We start from the raw sequence: 20339 nt of genomic DNA on the forward strand, positions 1-20339 counted from the left end.
GCATAAATTTGATTGGAGGTCTATATAGTATTGAAAACTGTGCGTCTCTGTGCACATGCTGTGATGTTCTATTGAGAACAAATGAATCGATCTAGGTCTTATATCTGTTCATGGATTGTAAAATAATTTAGCAGATATCAAATGTTCAAAGCACAATGGTTTTATGCTACTTTAAATCTCAAAGCATTGTTCTAAATATATATAGCATTTTGCTATATATATATTTTTCTTATATGTTAGCAGTTTAAATAACTAGCATGAGATCACCTGTACTGTTCTGTAGGTTACATGTGTCCTTTTAGTTAGACGTCACAGAGCCTTGATGTATATCTTATGTGGCATTAAATAATACTTCTAACATACCATTGTGTGGTTATACATTCATAGCAATCAAAATACGCATGGGCAATAAAAGCTGTTAGACTAAATTTAATTCATATCAGTTTCTAAGGTATTGTAAATGAACACACACAAACATACATACCTACTAGCCTATAAATGTGAAATTTATGTAAAAATAAATGTGAAACTTCTAAAAAAGAAAAAAGAAACATCCATTCTCATAACATAGAAGCTATGTGGTGATGTACTGTCTATGTAATTCAGTAAAAACTATCTTTCAATTTTATCCATATTACTTGGACACCAATCTATGTTAAATAGTTGTAAAAAGCTACAATTTCTCTTAATATAAAATTGAAATGCGTTTATCCCTTGCTGAGCTGTACTGGCACACATTTAAATAGAGATTGTCTTCCCTCTGTGTGTCACAAGCATTGAGCAGAAGGATGCACTCCTAGAAGTGCTACATGGGGGGAAATGATCCCCATCCAAATCTATACTAAGAAAATCATTCATTCACTTTGTAGGCAATACCAAACGTTCTTAACTGAAAATTGCAGTGTTTGTACTTTCTACCAAGCTGCATTAAATCTAGAATAGAATTGAATGTTTTTCACTTTTCTCCTTTTCATGTTACATGGATCACCTTTTAAATCTATGGTGAACTCATTTCAGACACCAAACACGGTCAATTCCATATAGCTTCTGATCTTATTTTCTGCCTTTTTCAGTGGCACTCCAGTCTACATTTAAAAATACCCACAAACTCAATAAATAGTAATAAAATTAGTGTTAAAATGGACAACAGTTGTCCTTTTTTGACAGCTGTCCTTCCTTTTCATTTTGACACATTTGAACTTTTGAAAAATGTTGATAGGTTTAAGAGATCCAGAGCTCATCAGTACATCATGGATTTGTGATGCAAGGAAAGAAGGGCATGTTGTCACAAAATGTACAAACAATGAAAGAAGGGAAGAACAGGTTTGGTACAATATATATTTACTGATGGATCTACCTAGGCACCTACGTCACCTTCGGGCATCACGTATACTGTAGTGTGATTACAAATGCAACATGGCAGATGATATAATTCCAGACACGTAAAGCAATATTTGCACTCATAAAAAAAAGGCAAAAGAGGAAAAGAAGAGCACACACACTCAAAAATGTAACAAATTTTGTAATCAAAACCTACAAATCTATCTGAAAATCCTTCTCTCCCAAAGACCTAATAAAAACCAACAGTTGTTGAATAGTGTGTCCTGGGAGATACAAATCCATAAACCTGCCACAATATGATCAAATTGAAGTATTAGAGAGATGACTCCATATATATGATCAGAGGAATAATGTTGAGTCAAGCTCATGAAATTTCCTGACCTGATTGTAACCTCTGAACATATACAGGCAGTCTGTAGTTTGTTCCTAAGTTGAATTTGTATGTAAGTTGGAACAAGTACATTTTTTTAAGTGTAGCTCCAGCCAAAAAAATTATTATTATTTTTTTTTTTACAATTTTTTTAGGAGCCCCGCTGGGGGCTTTGGTGAGATAACGTGACATCTCACCTTTGAGACAGAGAAAGGAGATTGAGGACACAGCCCTCAATCCTCATCTCTGCAGTCTCAGCAGCAAAGAATAAATGGACAGGGAGAGCTCTGTACAGCTCTGCTTCCTATTCATTCATAAACTGAAGTATAGTAAACGCAGTTTAGTATGCCTCAGTTATGAATGGAAAAAGTCAATGATCAGTAATGATCACTGACTGTCCATTCAGACAAGGAAGGGGCCGGTAAATGACATATGGCACACAGGGACCCTGAGAGTGCAGGGGGACCAAGAGAGAGGACGGGGCCTGAGGACAGAAGAAAGAAGAGGTGTAGGAGGGGCGGCATATAGAGGAACCGATCCATCCATTTCTCTCCTGCAGCCTCTGAATTCCTCCAGGAGGGAGATAGGGAGAAGTGGGCATTCAGCGGTGGCAGGAGGGAAATGAACGGATCGTTTTCTCTATATGCTGCCCCTCCTATTAAGACAGCCTCAGTCCACTGGGCAAATCCCCGGTGTGCCCTATGGCCATTCCGGACCTGTACTGTAGTAATCCAATTTGTGTTCACAATGAACTTCCAAATAGAAGATTGCACATAAAATATATAGATGACTCAACCTTTCATCCAGTGAATCTAGTAAGTAATCTCCCTTTTGCAGGGAAAGTGTAAGCATCCACCTGTTCCATAACCAAAATGAGATGACACCAGTGAACCCATTCCATGGAAGAATGACTTATTTACTTCCTGTGCAGATCTTGACTTATTGCAGTCCACAGAAAATAGTCCAATGTTTTCCAGGCAAAAGTAATTTGTATCAATCTCACACCTGAATATTAGGTAACAACTGATGGCTCCTTGCTCTGTGCAGATTGCTTCTCAGACTGTCATGCACAGGGCTGGTGCTAGACTATTTTGTGCCCTAGGCAAGAACAGCTACTTGTGCCCCCCCAAACAAAAATATAAAAACAGAAAATATTAAATCAACAAAACATGAAACTGCTAAATTTCTTTTAATTTGCAAAAATAAGTGCCATAAGATGCCACCAGCACCAATATTAAAGACAAAATATATATTAACCAAATATAAATTAACTGTATTAACTAATCAGACAGAGAAACAAAAAAAGAGAAACAGAGTTACAAAACTCCACAGTGATTAGCAGCCGCTTGCTGGTTTGCAATAGGGGACTGAGTCTGAGAGGAACACTGGAAGAAGCGGTCCCACTGCCTACACTGGCCCCAGACACCTGGCATCTTCCGCTGTCCTTTTCTTCCTCCCGCTCTGCCTCCCGTCCCCTCCATGACCCACCATTCTCCTAGGCTCGGCTCTCCTCTGATGGCTCCTGCTGGGGTGCGGAGTCCAAGCTGTAGCTCTCAGTGAGGGCAGGCGACCTCCCAGCCCTACACTGCTTCTCTCTCATACACATCTGGCCCTGGTCATCCTACTCACATAGTGCAACCAGTGCACACTTTCACCTATAGATTGGCTCCAGCTGTGTAGAAGATGTTGGTTCCAGCATTGGAAATGCCCCATTCGGTCACTAATTGGCTCCCTGTTACAGCTGGAGGATCGTGTGTGCCAGTTTGTGTACCAGAAATGTACGGACCAATCATTCAATCAGAGACTGCTGACTGGGTCCTGGGCTAATGTCATCACTTCCCATCCTAGTGGGAGCTGACAATTCACCTGCTACATGGCATACTGTCATGTGTTTTTTATATATATATACAGTGGGGATCGAATGTTTGGGCACCCCAGCTAAAAATTTGTATTAATGTGCATAAAGAAGCCAAGGAAAGATGGAAAAATCTTCAAAAGGCATCAAATTACAGATTAGACTTTCTTATAATATGTCAACAAAAGTTTGATTTTATTTCCATCATTTACACTTTCAAAATAACAGAAAACTAAAAAAATGGCGTCTGCAAAGGTTTGGGCACCCTGCAGAATTTATAGCATGCACTGCCCCCTTTGCCAAGCTGAGACCTGCCAGTGTCATGGATTGTTCTCAATCATCGTCTGGGAAGACCAGGTGATGTCAATCTCAAAGGTTTTAAATGCCCAGACTCATCTGACCTTGCCCCAACAATCAGCACCATGGGTTCTTCTAAGCAGTTGTCTAGAAAACTGAAACTGAAAATAGTTGACGCTCACAAAGCTGGAGAAGGCTATAAGAAGATAGCAAAGCGTTTTCAGATGTCAATATCCTCTGTTCGGAATGTAATTAAGAAATGGCAGTCATCAGGAACAGTGAAAGTTAAAGCAAGACCAAGAAAAATATCAGACAGAACAGCTCGCAGGATTGTGAGAAAAACAATTCAAAACCCACGTTTGACTGCACGATCCCTCCAGAAAGATCTGGCAGACACTGGCAGACACTGGAGTTGTGGTACACTATTCCACTATAAAGAGATACTTGTACAAATATGGTCTTCATGGAAGAGTCATCAGAAGAAAACCTCTTCTACGTCCTCACCACAAAAATCATCATTTGAACTTTGCAAATGAACATATAGAGAAGCCTGATGCATTTTGGAAACAAGTTCTGTGGACCGATGAGGTTAAAATTGAACTTTTTGGCCGGAATGAGCAAAGGTACGTTTGGTGAAGAAGGGGCACAGAATTTAATGAAAAGAACCTCTGTCTAACTGTTAAGCATGGGGTTGGATCAATCATGCTTTGGGGTTGTGTTGCAGCCAGTGGCACAGGGAACATCTCACGAGTAGAAGGAAAAATGGATTCAATAAAATTTCAGCAAATTTTGGATGGTAACTTGATGCCATCTGTGAAAAAGCTGAAGTTACAGAGTGGATGGCTTCTACAAATGGATAATGATCCTAAACACACCTCGAAATCCACGGGGGATTACATCAAGAGGCGTAAACTGAAGGTTTTGCCATGGCCTTTACAATCTCCTGACCTCAACATAATTGAAAATCTATGGATAGACCTTAAAAGAGCAGTGCGTGACAGACAGCCCAGAAATCTCAAAGAACTGGAAGACTTTTGTAAGGAAGAATGGGCAAAGATACCTCAAACAAGAATTGAAAGACTCTTGGCTGGCTACAAAAAGCGTTTACAAGCTGTGATACTTGCCAAAGGGGGCAGTACAAGATATTAACTCTGCAGGGTGCCCAAACTTTTGCAGACGCCATTTTTTTGTTTTCTGTTATTTTGAAAGTGTAAATGATGGAAATAAAATCTAACTTTTGTTGACATATTATAAGAATGTCTAATCTGTAATTTGATGCCTTTTGGAGATTTTTCCATCTTTCCTTGGCTTCTTTATGCACATTAATACAAATTTTTAGCTGGGGTGCCCAAACTTTCGATCCCCACTGTATATATATATATATATATATATATATATATATACTAAATGGTCATGTGTGGGGACACAATTGTGAAGAGTAAAGATATCATCATTCCTTGTGTATGAGGAGAGGTTGACTCTGCAGAGAAATGAGGAATTCATACTAGAGGTCCATAGGTCACACAGTGAAAGTAATGGCGTGCTGTGCCCAGCTGCCCCTAGGTGGCGGTGCTGCCTAGTTTTCCTAGTGGAAGCACTGTCCCTGCTCATGAATGAAGTATACACTCAGCTGTCAAAATTGAAGTGCTCCATATGGAGCAAAGCAGTATGTGCAACAATCCATGAATCAAGGATTAGTAATTTATCTGACCCTTGGGGGTTTATTTACTAAAGCTGAAGAGTCCAAAATCAGACTCCCTTCTGCATAGAAACCAATCAGCTTCCAGGTTTCATTGCCAAAGCTTCATTGAACAAGCTGAGGTTAGAAGCTGATTGGTTTCTATGCAGAAGGGAGTCTGATTTTGGACTCTCCAGCTTTAGTAAATAAACCCCTTGGTGTCAAAGAAATCCATTGACCTACACTTTTTGTAAAGAGCCTGATGCCATGGTAATGCACATCATATAGCCCACAATTTACTTCATTAGGCATGCATGTCAGTGTAGGCAAAGTAACCACTCTGGAAGTACAACTACATCAACACATTTTTTTGTGACCAGAACTTCCTCAGGATGTCATCCATGTCCGCTGGCTCTTATGTACTCCCATCTTGATTACAGTCTTAACTATTTAATACCAATCACTAACATGGAGACATTTAAACCAATATATAAACTATGTTTATGGACACCCCTTCAAATCATTGGATTCAGGTGTTCCAATCACCTCCATGGCCACAGGTGTATAAATTGAAGCACCTAGGTATGCAAACTGCTTCTACAAACATTTGTGAAAGAATGGGTCACTATCAGGAGCTCAGTGAATTCAAGTGTGGTGCCGTGATAGGTTGCCACCTGTGCAACAAGTCCATCCTTGAAATTCCCTTGCTACTAAGTATTCCTCAGTCAACTGTTAGTGGTGTTATAACAAAGTGGAAGCAACTGGGAACAACAACAACTCAGCCACGAAGGGGTAGGCCACGTAAAATGACAGAGCAGGGTCAGCGCATGCTATTGTGCAGAAGTCGCCAACTGTCAGCAGAGTCAATTGCTAAATACCTCCAAACTTAGTGTGTCCTTCAAATTAAAACAACATCTGTGCGTAGAGAGCTTTATGAAATGGGTTTCCATGGCTGAGCAGTTGCATCCAAGCCTTACATCACCAATTGCAATGCAAAGCATTGGATGCAGTGGCGTAAAGCACGCCACCACTGGACTCTAGAGCAGTGGAGACATGTTCTCTGGAGTGATGAATCACGCTTCTCTGTCTGGCAATCCGATGGATGTGTCTGGGTTTGGCGGTTGCCAGGAGAACAGTACTTGCCTGACTGCATTGTGCCAAGTGTGAAATTTGATGGAGGAGGTATTATGGTGTGGGGTTGTTTTTCAGGGGTTGAGCTTGGCCCCTTAGGGCCAGTAAAGGGAACTCTTAAGGCGTCAGCGTACCAAGACATTTTGGACAATTTCATGCTCCCAAGTCTGTGGGAACAGTTTGGGGATGGCCCCTTCCTGTTCCAACATGACTGCACATCAGTGCACACATCAAGGTCCATAAAGAAATGGATGAGCAAGTGTGGGGAGAAAGAACTTGACTGGCCTGACCTCAACCTGGTAGAACATCTTTGGGATGAATTAGAGGGGAGACTGTGAGCCCTGCCTTGTTGTCCAACATCAGTGCCTGACCTCACAAATGCGCTTTTAGAAGAATGGTCAAACATTCCCATAGACACACTCCTAAACCTTGTGGACAGCCTTCCAAGGAGAGTTGAAGCTGTTCTAGCTGCAAAGGGTGGGCCAACTTAATATTGAACCCTATGGACTAAGACTGGGGTGCCATTTAAGTTCATGTGCGTGTAAAGGCAGGTGTCCCAATACTTTTGGCAATATAGTGTATATATAAATAGGGTGATCACGGCCGGACATAACACCTACTATCTACACAATTGTCAATCTAAAAAAATTTCTGTCCAAACCGATGACCTCATAGAAACTAACAATTTTATTTCCTTTATCAGGCTTTTGGAACTGATATATCTGCATTGCGAGCAACAGCAAGAGGTTATGGAGGGGATCTCATGTGAGGAGGATAAAAAGGCAGAGGAATCCCTCACTTCAAATCAGATTAGGGATATGTATAAAATGTGGGAAACAGTGCAAAATTTTGTAGGAAAGCACCACCCGAATAAGGCTATAGCAGTGCAAATGATAAATCTGTTTAAGGACAGTGCAATGTCACATTTCTGCCAAATCTTCAAAAGAAGGCAAAAGCAAGTGTCAATGTTAAAGTCACACAATTAAAAAAAGATTCCAGTGAGCCAACAGATAGCAGTGATCCCGTTAGTGATGAACGTCCCTCACAATAACCCTCCTTTCCTCTCGCTTGTCTCTCTCACACCAGCCACGATTCTTTTCAAAGGTAAAGTGCAGGTTAATTTTGTTTGTTTTTTTACTTTATACTGAATTTTGTATTACTGTAATCATTTTTATATGAATAAATGGTTGTGAAACAAATCATCTGAATTTCCATTCATTTTTATGGAGAAATTCAATTCGCTTTGATATACGAGTGCTTAGGATTACAAGCACGTTTCCAGAACAAATTATACTTGCAATCCAAGGTTTTATTATATATATATATATATATATATATATAAAAATATATATATACAGTATCTCACAGAAGTGAGTACGCCCCTCACATTTTTGTAAATATTTTATTCTGTCTTTTCATGTGACAACACTGAAGAAATGACACTTTGCTTCAATGTAAAGTAGTGAGTGTACAGCTTGTATAACAGTGTAAATTTGCTGTCCCCTCAAAATAACTCAACACACAGCCATTAATGTCTAAACCGCTGGCAACAAAAGTGAGTACACCCCCTAAGTGAAAATGTCCAAATTGGGCCCAATTAGCCATTTTCCCGCCCCTGTGTCACTGGAAGTTCAACATGGCACCTCATAGCAAAGAACTCTCTGAATATCTGAAAAAAAGAATTGTTGTTCTACATAAAGATGGCCTAGGCTATAAGAAGATTGCCAAGACCCTGAAACTGAGCTGCAGCACGGTGGCCAAGACCATACAGCAGTTTAACAGGACAGGTTCCACTCAGAACAGGCCTCGCCATGGTCGACCATAGAAGTTGAATGTGCGTGCTCAGCGTCATATCCAGAGGTTGTGTTTGGGAAATAGACGTATGAGTGCTGCCAGCATTGCTGCAGAGGTGGAAGGGGTGGGGGGTCAGCCTGTCATTGCTCAGACCATACGCCGCACACTGCATCAAATTGGTTTACATGGCTGTCGTCCCAGAAGGAAGCCTCTTCTAAAGATGATGCACAAGAAAGTCAGCCAACAGTTTGCTGAAGACAAGCAGACTAAGGACATGGATTACTGGAACCATGTCCTGTGGTCTGATGAGATAAACGTATTTGGTTCAGATGGTGTCAAGCGTGTGTGGTGGCAACCAGGTGAGGAGTACAAAGACAAGTGTGTCTTTCCTACAGTCAAGCATGGTGGTGGGAGTGTCATGGTCTGGGGCTGCATGAGTGCTGCCAGCACTGGGGAGCTACAGTTCATTGAGGGAACCATGAATGCCAACATGTACTGTAACATACTGAAGCAGAGCATGATCCCCTCCCTCCCCTCGGAGACTGGGCCGCAGGGCAGTATTCCAACATAATAACTACCCCAAACACACCACCAAGATGACCACTGCCTTGCTAAAGAAGCTGAGGGTAAAGGTGATGGACTGGCCAAGCATGTCTCCAGACCTAAACTCTATTGAGCATCTGTGGGGCATCCTCAGACGGAAAGTGGAGGAGCGCAAGGTCTCTAACATTCACCAGCTCCGTGATGTCGTCATGGAGGAGTGGAAGAGGACTCCAGTGTCAACCTATGAAGCTCTGGTGAACTCCATGCCAAAGAGGGTAAAGGCTGTGCTGGAAAATAATGGTGGCCACACAAAATATTGACACTTTGGGCCCAATTTGGACATTTTCACTTAGGGGGTGTACTCCGTTTTGTTGCCAGCAGTTTAGACATTAATGGCTGTGTGTTGAGTTATTTTGAGGGGACAGCAAATTTACACTGTTATACAAGTTGTAAACTCACTACTTTACATTGTAGCAAAGTGTAATTTCTTCAGTGTTGTCACATGAAAAGATTTAACAAAATATTTACAAAAACGTGAGGGGTGTACTCTACTCACTTCTGTGAGGTACTGTATGTGTGTGTGTGTGTGTATATATATATATATATATATATATATATATATATATATATATAGTGGGGCAAAAAAGTATTTAGTCAGCCACCAATTGTGCAAGTTCTCCTACTTAAAAAGATGAGGGAGGCCTGTAATCGGCATCATAGGTAGACTTCAACTATGAGAGACAAAATGAGAAAAAAAATCCAGACAATCACATTGGCTGATTTGGAAAGAATTTATTTGAAAATTATGGTGGAAAATAAGTATTTGGTCAATATAGAAAATTCATCTCAATACTTTGTTATATATCCTTTGTTGGCAGTGACAGAGGTCAAAGGTTTCCTTTTTTTCACAAGGTTGGCACACACTGTTGCTGGTATGTTGGCCCATTCCTCCATGCAGATCTCCTCTAGAGCAGTGATGTTTTGGGGCTGTCGCTGGGCAACACGGACTTTCAACTTCCTCCAAAGGTTTTCTATAGGGTTGAGATCTGGAGACTGGCTAGGCCACTCCAGGACCTTGAAATGCTTCTTACAAAGCCACTCCTTTGTTGCCCGGACGGTATGTTTTGGATCATTGTTATGTTGGAAGACCCAGCCACGTTTCATCTTCAATGCCCTTGCTGATGGAAGGAGGTTTGCACTCAACATCTCACGATACATGGCCCCATTCATTCTGTCCTGTACATGGATCAGTCGTCCTGGTCCCTTTGCGGAGAAACAGCCCCAAAGCATGATGTTGCCACCCCCATGCTTCACAGTAGGTATGGTGTTCTTTGGATGCAACTTAGCATTCTCTCACCTCCAAACACGACGAGTTGTGTTTCTACCAAACAGTTCTATTTTGGTTTCATCAGACCATATGACATTCTCCCAATCCTCTTCTGGATCATCCAAATGCTCTCTAGCAAACTTCAGACGGGCCCGGACATGTACTGGCTTAAGCAGGGGGACACATCTGGCACTGCAGGATCTGAGTCCCTGGCGGCGTAGTGTGTTACTGATGGTAGCCTTTGTTACCTTGGTCCCAGCTCTCTGCAGGTCATTCACTAGGTCCCCCATGTGGTCCTGGGATTTTTGCTCACCGTTCTTGTGATCATTTTGACCCCACGGGGTGAGATCTTGCGTGGAGCCCCAGATCGAGGGAGATTATCAGTGGTCTTGTATGTCTTCCATTTTCTAATTATTGCTCCCACAGTTGATTTGTTCACACCAAGCTGCTTGCCTATTGCAGATTCAGTCTTCCCAGCCTGGTGCAGCTCTGCAATTTTGTTTCTGGTGTCCTTCGACAGCTCTTTGGTCTTCACCATAGTGGAGTTTGGAGTGTGACTGTTTGAGGTTGTGGACAGGTGTCTTTTATACTGATAACAAGTTCAAACAGGTGCCATTGATACAGGTAATGAGTGCAGGACAGAGGAGCCTCTTAAAGAAGAAGGTACAGGTCTGTGAGAGCCAAAAATCTTGCTTGTTTGTAGGTGACCAAATACTTATTTTCCATCATAATTTCTAAATAAATTCTTTCCAAATCAGCCAATGTGATTGTCTGGATTTTTTTTTAATTTTGTCTCTCATAGTTGAGGTCTACCTATGATGCCAATTACAGGCCTCTCTCATCTTTTTAAGTGGGAGAACTTGCACAATTGGTGGCTGACTAAATACTGTTTTGCCCCACTGTGTGTATATATATATATATATATATATATATATATATATATACACACACACAGTGTGTGTGTGTATGTATATACAGTATATATATATATATATATATATATATATATATATATATAATATATAATATATAGTAGAATGATCTAGTAGAATGATCTCATATTCTTTTATATTCTTTTAAGAACTTCAAGAAAAAGTGTCTGAAAGAAATTTTAAAAAATATAGAAACACGAAACAGAATAAGACACTCAGTACAAATCTAATGACTGTCGTGTAACAGTTTTTTTTTTTTTGCTTTTAAGGGTTTTAGTTAAACCCCTTTATAGTCCTGAGGCGTAATTTGGAAGCTTAACCAATTCTGGACTTAAAAGTTCTCAACTCCCCGTGGATAAAAAGGTTTTGCATGGAGAACTCAAGGTCTGTCATTGTCTTTCTTCTGGCGGATTTTCTGGCTTCCATAGACCTCAAGAATGCCTACCTGCAACAACACCAATGTTATTTGCGTTGGGTGACCTGCACTATCAATTTGTCCCCCTTCCTTTTGGCTTCTCCACAGCCCCTTTTGTTGTCACCAAGGAGCTTGATCCAGTACTGGCTGTACTCCGCTCCTGAGAGGTTTAAGTTTTGGGGTACCTAAACAATCTTCTTCTGAAGGATCAGCCTCCTTTCTTCCTGAGAGACCACTTTTTCTAGACTTTGTCAAGTTTTAAGTATTTTAGCTGAATTCTCAACCTGAAGAAATTATTGCCTAAACAATTTCCCAGGGTATTCTAGACACGAACCTGTCCAAATATTCTAGACACGACCCTGTCCACGACTTTCCTTCCTCAGGGCAAACGTCTGTCCCTCTGCACTTGCACATAGAATCTCAGGTCTCAAAGAACACCCACGGTTTGTTCTTGCGAGTCAACATTTTAGCAGCCTGGGACAAGCAGACACTGTCCTTTGGATTTTCCCAGATGTCTGACTCCTAGGGCCAGACTTTCCTTTGCGTGGTGGATTTACAGCCCAGCACTGGAGTTAGGGAAGCCTTTTCCTCTGCAATCATGGAAGATTTGCACCACCAATGTCAGCCTGACTGGCTAGAGAGCAGTCATGGACACCCTCACAGTGCAGGGGATGTGGTCAGCAAAGAAAGCTTTCCTTCCCATCAGCATTCTTGAATTCAGGATAATTCAGTTTTCCCTGTATTACTGGACTACCTTCCTGCAAGTCACCGAACAAAAATCAAGTCAAACAATGACATGGCCATGGCTTACATCAGTCATCAAGGAGGCACAAGGAGCCATGCTGCCCAATGGGAAATACATTTAATTCTCTTAGATACTCACATTCCTACCCTGCACACTATACTAATCTCAGGCATGAAGAATTGGAAGGCGATTTAAAGTTGTCAGCGTCTATACCTGGGGAATTGGCTCTCCATCCAGACATGTTTCAAGAGCTTTGCTGCAGGTAGGAAAAGCTAGACGTGAATCTCCTGCCTTCCAGGTTCAACAACACACTGGGAAGGTTTGTCACCAGATCCAGGGACCCTATGGAATTTCCAGTAGGTGCTCTGGTGATTCAATGGTATCACTTTAGTGTGATCTATGTCTTTCCACCCCCCAGATTCTTCCTGACCTGCTTCACATGATCAAGAAGGAAGTGTTCTTGTTGATCCTCATTGCACTGAAGTAGCCCAGGAGAACTTGATAGCCCGACATTCTCAGACTCCTGGCAAATGCTCCAGAAGAACCAGTGTTTCAAACTATTTCTCTGTCAGTGGACAGATGGCTAGATGTTCAAGCCTTTTCTGATGCCAGTTTTAGCCATAAGGTGCTGCAAGGCTGCTCCCTGGGCTTTTGAGTCTTCTTTAATTGTTTAGTTATTATATGGGCCTGTAGGTGGTGTTTGCTTTGTTGCCAAGAACTCTTTTGGACTGCTTTTAGGCGCCCTATTTGTAAAAACTAAGAAGTCTGTGTCCCATACTGTATAAGCTTTTTGACTCATCAGTAAAATACATTTTTTGCAGTATATGTACAGAACACAGGACCCTGCTGTCTGTTTTTATGATCTCCCTATTACTTGTTACAAAACTGCAATTAGCTGGGAGTGGGATGACTGATAGGGGAAGTCCTATCACCCGATGGTAGCTGTATATAACCCAAATGTAAAGACTTAGAAGCCTGTATGCCATACTGTACTCCAGGAAATGGATTTTACTGGTAAGACAAAATTCCAACTTTATGGTAGTAGATATATTAAGCTCCTTTGGTTATGACTAAGGTCAGTTAGCAGTGACCTGTCCATATCTGCATAATAGTTTAATGTCTTTGCATCCCGCTGTTCAACCTGTAAAGCCTGCTGAATGCACTTTACAAGAGTAAGAGGTCTTGTGGTTCTCTTTCTGTTTATAGTTCTAACCTGTCCCTCATAATCACCCCAGACATCAGTAAGAGATGTGACACAGCCGTCATGTTGAAATCAAGCAATGCTACACTGATGTTGCTCAGCATGTAGCTAGTAACCTGAGCTTTAGTTGCTGTGCTGCCTTGTCTTACAGCCCTTCAAATGAGATGTTATTTTGTCACAAAGAGGTAGCGGGCAGTGTTCATTAGTGTCACGGACCTGATGTTCGCAATGAGAGCAGCTTTGTCCAGGAAAACACTGTGTCCTCATTATTAAGTTCCACTCTGCAGGATCTCATAGGATGAAACTGTCTCCTTAATGTTCTTTTGTAATAATGAGGTCGAAGATCACAACCATCCTTTCATCATAGTCATTTCCAGCTTTTCCTTCTGCTGTATGCCTACTGCTGCATCATGTTGCTTGCATGGGCATAAGATCAAAGTGAATGGGTGCAGGACAGAGGAAAGACTGCTCTATGAATTCACTAATGGGAGCTTTCATCTTATTGAGAAGCATCAGTGCCACTTTACCATCTATACTTAAGCACAGTGTTACAGGCAGTGTAACAGTATCTTTTTTATTGTTTTTATCACGCGAAGCTATTTGTGGCTGGCTCTACAAAATTTTTAAACTTGTCAAATTAAATTGTTGTTGTTGGTAACATTATTTAGCAATCTATGTATTTAAACTGAACTTACGTACATACACCTCGGTGCCAAAAAAGTAAATACCGTAGCTGCTAAAACATTTCCAAATGTTTGACATACAGACACCCTCTAGAATGGCATGCTTAATGTACATAATTTTGTCTTTAATAAATGTGTGAAACATTCAAACTGAGAAGGCATTATGTAATTTAATTGCAGAGCTGATGACTTAAAAATACATGCATCTGATTTAGACAACATGAAATGTTGAAATAGTATGATGACCATATTGTATCTTTTTCTCTTCATACTGGGCCCCCTGCATGTTCCTTGATTTCTCTGTCTGTCTACTCCATAGGAACTTGAAAAAATACAAAGGTGGATGTCCGCAAAGAAGGATGCAGTGATGGACTGTTAATTAACCACTTATCGAGTATTTTCTACTTTCTTTGATGGAACATGTAGGGCGCAAGGACTTTACAGAGTTTCTATTTTTACATAGAAAATATAGCAGTTCTCCTTGCTGATCTGCTTCTTGCCCAATAATCAGCAATTAGAATACTGCTTCTGAGCTGCAACCAGTACTCAGAGCTGTGTATGTATTAATTATGACAAAGCCACTTTGACGAGCAATAAGATCCAAGGCCAGTATGTGGCAGATTCACCTTCGAGAGTATAATGTGATTTTTTATTATTTGGGATCTGTAACGATGTTTGAAAATCTCAGACATTTAAATAACGGTGATTAATTGTTTTTATTTTTCATTTGTCAGGTTATGGCTGAAGTCGAAGGACAGCAGAAAAATTTGGTTCATGCCATTGAATCCCTTTCAGGCAGTGGCCCACTATCTGCCTTGGATCAGGACTTACTCCTCCTGAAAGCTACCTCAGCTGCTACCCTTGGCTGCCTTGGCGAGTGTCTTCACTTACTACAACAGAGTGTATATCAAGCTGGGCAGAACAGCAAAACTGTGATGACAGGTGAGATTATAGAAAATTAGAATCTTTTTATCTGATCTACAAAGTTTAAAGAAATTAATGAATTGCTGAAATAGAAGAGATGAGTGGCTCACACACCAGACCCCAATGTTTAAAGCTTAATTTTATTTAAACCTATAAAAACTAAGATTACTTTACACACAACCTTACTTTTGCTCATGTCATATCTTTCTGTCTTTATTTTTTAGACAGACTATAGTGAGGGATAAAAGTCTAGTCACTGCCTCTTCTTTACTGCTGAAGTCCACCTTTTCTGGTTGCTACCATTTTGTTTCCAAGTCTAAAACATTATAATATCTGGATTGCAGTCAGGGATGGGAAGGGAGAGAAATTTTAGGAGGATCCCATAATCGTCCCATTCCACTGACCCTCATTATGCGCGTGAGCCTCCCATGAGCTAAGCACTAATCTTTAAAAGGATAACAAGTAAACATGGCTCCCATCATTTGTAAAAAACGTTTGTCCTCCTATATTTGCATGCTCTGTCTACCTAGATGGCCCACATTTCCCTTACGCCAAAAGAGCTTTTTTGGCCTGTATTGACTGCTAATAGGCACACCCTTTTCCTTCCAGGATAAGAATTGTCACTATCTCATATTTCATTGGTGCTCAATGGCTGGTGTTTGAGCTTTGGCAATCTGTTGTCATCGGATGCCTCCCAGCACTGCATACGTGATGCCATGAAGTACATTGATTCATACTCTTCCTCTCTTGGCAGAAGTGACCTGCTAGACCTTGTTTAGCCATATTAACAATCCTGCTGGCACGGCAACTGTTTTTTGGCAGGATAGGGGATCGTTTTATACGTATTATTCCCTTAATGACTCCTTGGATTGGTGGATGTTACCGCTGAGGTTGGAGGCAGAGAAGTCTTTTCTCCCCATTTCATGGAAGGTGGTATCAACTGACACCAGCCTCGTAGGGTAGGGAGGTGTGATGGGGCATTATTCCATACAAGAGATTTGGTCTCCAGAGGAAATCAGCATTTTGGAACTTCAGGCGATTTGTTTGATATTTTTGCAGTGGACAGAGCAGTTGCAGGGCCTTCCTGTCAGAGTTCAGTCAGACAATGCTAGTAGAATATGTCAGTCTCCAGGGTGCACCAGAAGTTGTGCAGCCCAGGAATAGGTGAATCTTATTCTGTCCTGAGCAGAGATTCATTTTCCCACTTTGTGCGCAGTACACATCCCAGGGGGGTAGAGAATTGGCAAGCGAATTTACGCAGCCATCGGCAGCTGACTGCGGGGGAGTCATCCAGAGGTCTGTAGGGCGCTTTTCAAAGATGGGGCATGCCGGATGTAGATCTGCCAGCATCCTGGTTCAACACAAAGCTGAGGAGGTTTGTGTCCAGGACCAGGGATCCTCAGGCAATTGCAACAGATGCCCTGGTGATGCCTTAGGATCAGTTCTCACTGATATACATGTTTCCTCAGATCCAATCTCTTCCACGTTTGTTGCGCAGGAGTTGGGTGGAGAAAAATCTGGTAATTCTAATCACTCCAGCTTAGCCCAGAAATATTTGTTTTTTCTGACACTAAACCCAGCAGCGGATGATCCATGGATGCTTCTGGCTCGACTGGTTCTTCTACAGCAAGGTCTGATTTGCCATCCTTCTTTATGGCCACTAGCTTTAACAGCTTGGCTATTGAAGCCAGGGTCTTGAAGGATAGGGGTGTGTCTATGACAGTCATCCCGTTTCTGTTGAGGGCCAGGAAGGAGTCTTCTAGAAATATTTCCCAGAGGACCTGGAAAGCCTATATAGCCTGGTGTGAGGCTAGGAAATTTCATTTCCACAGGTATGTGGTCAGATTTTGGCTTTCCTTTAGACTGGAGTAGATTTGAAGCTGGCCATGAGTACCGTTAAGGGGCAGATCTTGGCCTTGGTAATATTTTTCCACAGGCCAATTGCTTCCCATTCTTTGGTATGAGCATTCATTTAGAGAGTCGCCTGTATGGTTCCCCCGGTCAGGTTTCCATTGTCACTGTGGAATGTCAACATGGTTTTGCCAGTCTTGCAGAAATCTCTATTTGAGTTGATCCTGGGTATTCCATTGGTGCTTCTGACTCAGAAAGTTGTCTTCCTGGTCACTATTACTTCAGCTGGGAGGGTATCGGAGTTGGTGGCTCTTTCCAGTAATAAACCTTTTCTGGTACTTTCTAAAGTGGATCTTCTCCCTCACTTGTCTTTTTTGCCGAAAGTGGTTTTATTCATTCATCTAAATCAGTGGTCTCCAAACTGCGGCCCGGGGGCAGATTTGGCCCTTTGCCTACTTTTATCCGGCCCTTGGGGCACTATTTTGTTCCACTTATACCATTAAAGGGGCAGAATAACTCCCAATGACAGGTCACAATTCCTCCCAGTTACACCAATGATGGGGCACAATTCCTCCTAGTGACACTAGCAATGGGGCCTAATGACAGTAACGATGGGGCGCTATTCCTCCCAGTGATACCAAAGATGTGGCATTGTTTGTTCCGTGGAAGTCAGGACCCTTTCTACTCCCAAGAGTCCGGCCGCCCTTATATCTGAAGGACCGTAAACTGGCCCTTTGTTTAGAAAGCTTGGAGACCCCTGATCCAAATCAATGCATTGTATTGGCTTACTTTTTTTCCTGGCTGGAGTTTCTGGGATAAGGCCCTTCACGCATTGGATGTTGTGCAGGCTATAAAGCGGTATTTGGAGCTTACTGCTGAGGTTAGGCAGCCGGACTCGCTGTTTGTCCTCCTGATGGACTCAAAAAGGGTCAGCTGGCTAACAAGTCAACCATTTCACTGTGGATTCAGCAACTGATTTCTAAGGCCTATGACTTGAAAGTAAGGCTCCATGCACACTGGGTGTTTTAATAACGCTGGTAATGTTAGCTGTGTAAAGTCACATTAAAAACGTGAGTTTTTTAGCGTTTTTGTATTTGCGTTTTTTCGCGTTTGCATTTTGAGCATTTTTTAAACCAAAAAACCCCATGTTTTGGTAAAAAAAACCCTCCAAAAATGCCCGTTTGCTGCGATTTACCCCAAGTTACAGCGTTTTGCTGCATTTTTCAGCGTTAGAGCAATTTTACAGCTAAAAAACTCCTCTAGAAACCTACTAATCCTGGGTTTTTTCCCAGCCAAAAAAACGCCCTTGCCAAAAAACGTTGATTAGTCTATGTGTGCATGGACACATAGGATAACATGCTGGGGGGTTTACCGGCTGTAAAAAAAAACCCGTCAAAAGCCAAAAACAGCAGCTGTAAAAACGTCCAGTGTGCATAGGGACTACAGTATCCTTAGTTTCAGGTGACGGCTCACTCTATCAGGAGCGTAGGCACCTCTTAGGCTATCTGTCATCAGGCCTGCAGGGAACAGGTGTGCAAGACTGCAACCAGGTCTTCAAGTCACACCTTTATGAATTGGGAATTTCTCCGGCTGAAGATGCTGCATTTGGTCATAGTGCCTTGCAGGCTGCTGTATAGATGTAATAAACTGCCTGGTGGTGCCTCTAGCAACCCACGGAACAGGATTCCCCAGAGCGCGGAGTCTAAGTCCCTGTCTGCTTGTTCACCAGGGTCCCTGATGGTGGGGATGGACTTGGAGCAGACAGAGACCAGGTCGCGGCACCTGAGTACACCCGCCCATGGTAGAGGAATCCGCCAGAGGTATCTGCAGGATGAGAGCCTGATGTGAAGAGGCGGATGGGTCCGAGCAGGACGGATGGATGGATGGCTGAGCAGAAGCGTGGTCAGACAAGCCGAGTCGGTAACCGTGGGGACAGCGCGGTACAATGCAGCAGGCAGAGAATAGTCGGGTCACTCGCCATGTCAGTAACAGAAGGTCAGATCCAATGAGAGGCATCCAAGTGAGAGGTCAGGCAAGTCAGGGGTCAGAGCAGGAGAAGACAGCACGGTCAGGAACAATCAGGGTCGGCAGCAATCAATCAGCACGAATACAGGAGCAGGAACAAACAGAAGAGACCATATGGCAACCAGTGTCAGCGCAGAGCGGATTTAAATACCGCGCCCTGCGCTGTCATTGGTGCCAGGCGCGCCCCCACGGTACCGAGTGCGCATGCACGAGTTCCGCCATCGCCGCGGCCGGCCAGGACCTAGTGCCCGCACACCAGTGCGAGTCGGCACACTGCGCCTGTGCCGAGCCACACGCCGCAGCGGCTCCTGACATTGCCCCCCCTACGGGCAAACTCCGGGTGCCCAACTGATCCCTCCTCCGTGGGTGGCTGCGATAAAACTCCCGGACAAGTCTGGGGGCATGAACATTTTGGGCTGGTTCCCATGAGTTCTCCTCAGGGCCATAACCCTTCCATTTGATCAGGAACTGTGTCTGGTCCCCCCTTTTCCTGCAACCCAAGATTGCTTCCACCTCAAATTCTTCTTGTTCATCAATGGTTATTGCTTCCGGGGGTCTGGACCTCTGATCCGGGAAGGGGTCTTGCGTAGCTGCCTTCAGCAGCAACACATGGAAAACTGGGTGAATCTTAAAAGTTTCCAGAAGAGCGAGTTCATACGCTACTTTGTTGATCATTCGTTTCACCCGAAATGGACCCATAAACTTTGGCCCCAGTTCTTTCGACGGGCAAGACATCTTCAAATGCGTTGTTGCTAGCCAGACCTGATCCCCAGGTTGCAACACTAGTTCCCCCCTTCTCTTCCTGTCGGAGGCCCTTTTGTTGTCCTCCTGGGCTTTTGCAATGGCCTCTTGAAGCACCTTGTTGTTGGCAGAAAAAAAATTCAGCATGCTTTGAGTGGCAGGAACTGGGCTTTCAGGAATCAGATCGGGCAGAAATGTGGGGTGGAACCCATAGTTCGCAAAAAATGGGGATTGCCCCGTAGCTGAATGATTTGCATTGTTATACACAAATTCGGCCAGTGGCAAGAGTGCCAGCCAATCGTCCTGCAGGAAGGACGTATAGCATCTCAAGTATTGCTCCAACGTCTGGTTTGTCCTCTCCGTCTGCCCATTTGTCTGTGGGTGTTAGGCGGCAGAGAGGGACAATCTGATCCTCAACACCTCGCATAACGCTTTCCAGAACGTCAAGGTAAACTGGACTCCCCGGTCTGAAACAATGTCTTCAGG

General features: G+C 42.8%; 1 protein-coding gene across 2 annotated transcripts in view; it reads left to right on the top strand.

Moving 5' to 3' along the window:
- Positions 1-20339, top strand: part of OSBPL10 (oxysterol binding protein like 10) — a 653617-nt gene that overhangs the window by 344160 nt on the left and 289118 nt on the right. For both annotated transcript variants that reach the window (XM_089690791.1, XM_089690795.1), the window contains one exon: positions 15047-15254. In XM_089690791.1, coding sequence (XP_089546917.1) covers positions 15047-15254 — 208 coding nt within the window. The remainder of the gene's footprint in view (positions 1-15046; positions 15255-20339) is intronic.

The sequence above is a fragment of the Staurois parvus genome, unplaced genomic scaffold (assembly GCF_062004578.1).
Source record: "Staurois parvus isolate SC_StPar_1 unplaced genomic scaffold, SC_StPar_1.0 ptg000021l, whole genome shotgun sequence".
Lineage (NCBI taxonomy): Eukaryota > Metazoa > Chordata > Amphibia > Anura > Ranidae > Staurois > Staurois parvus.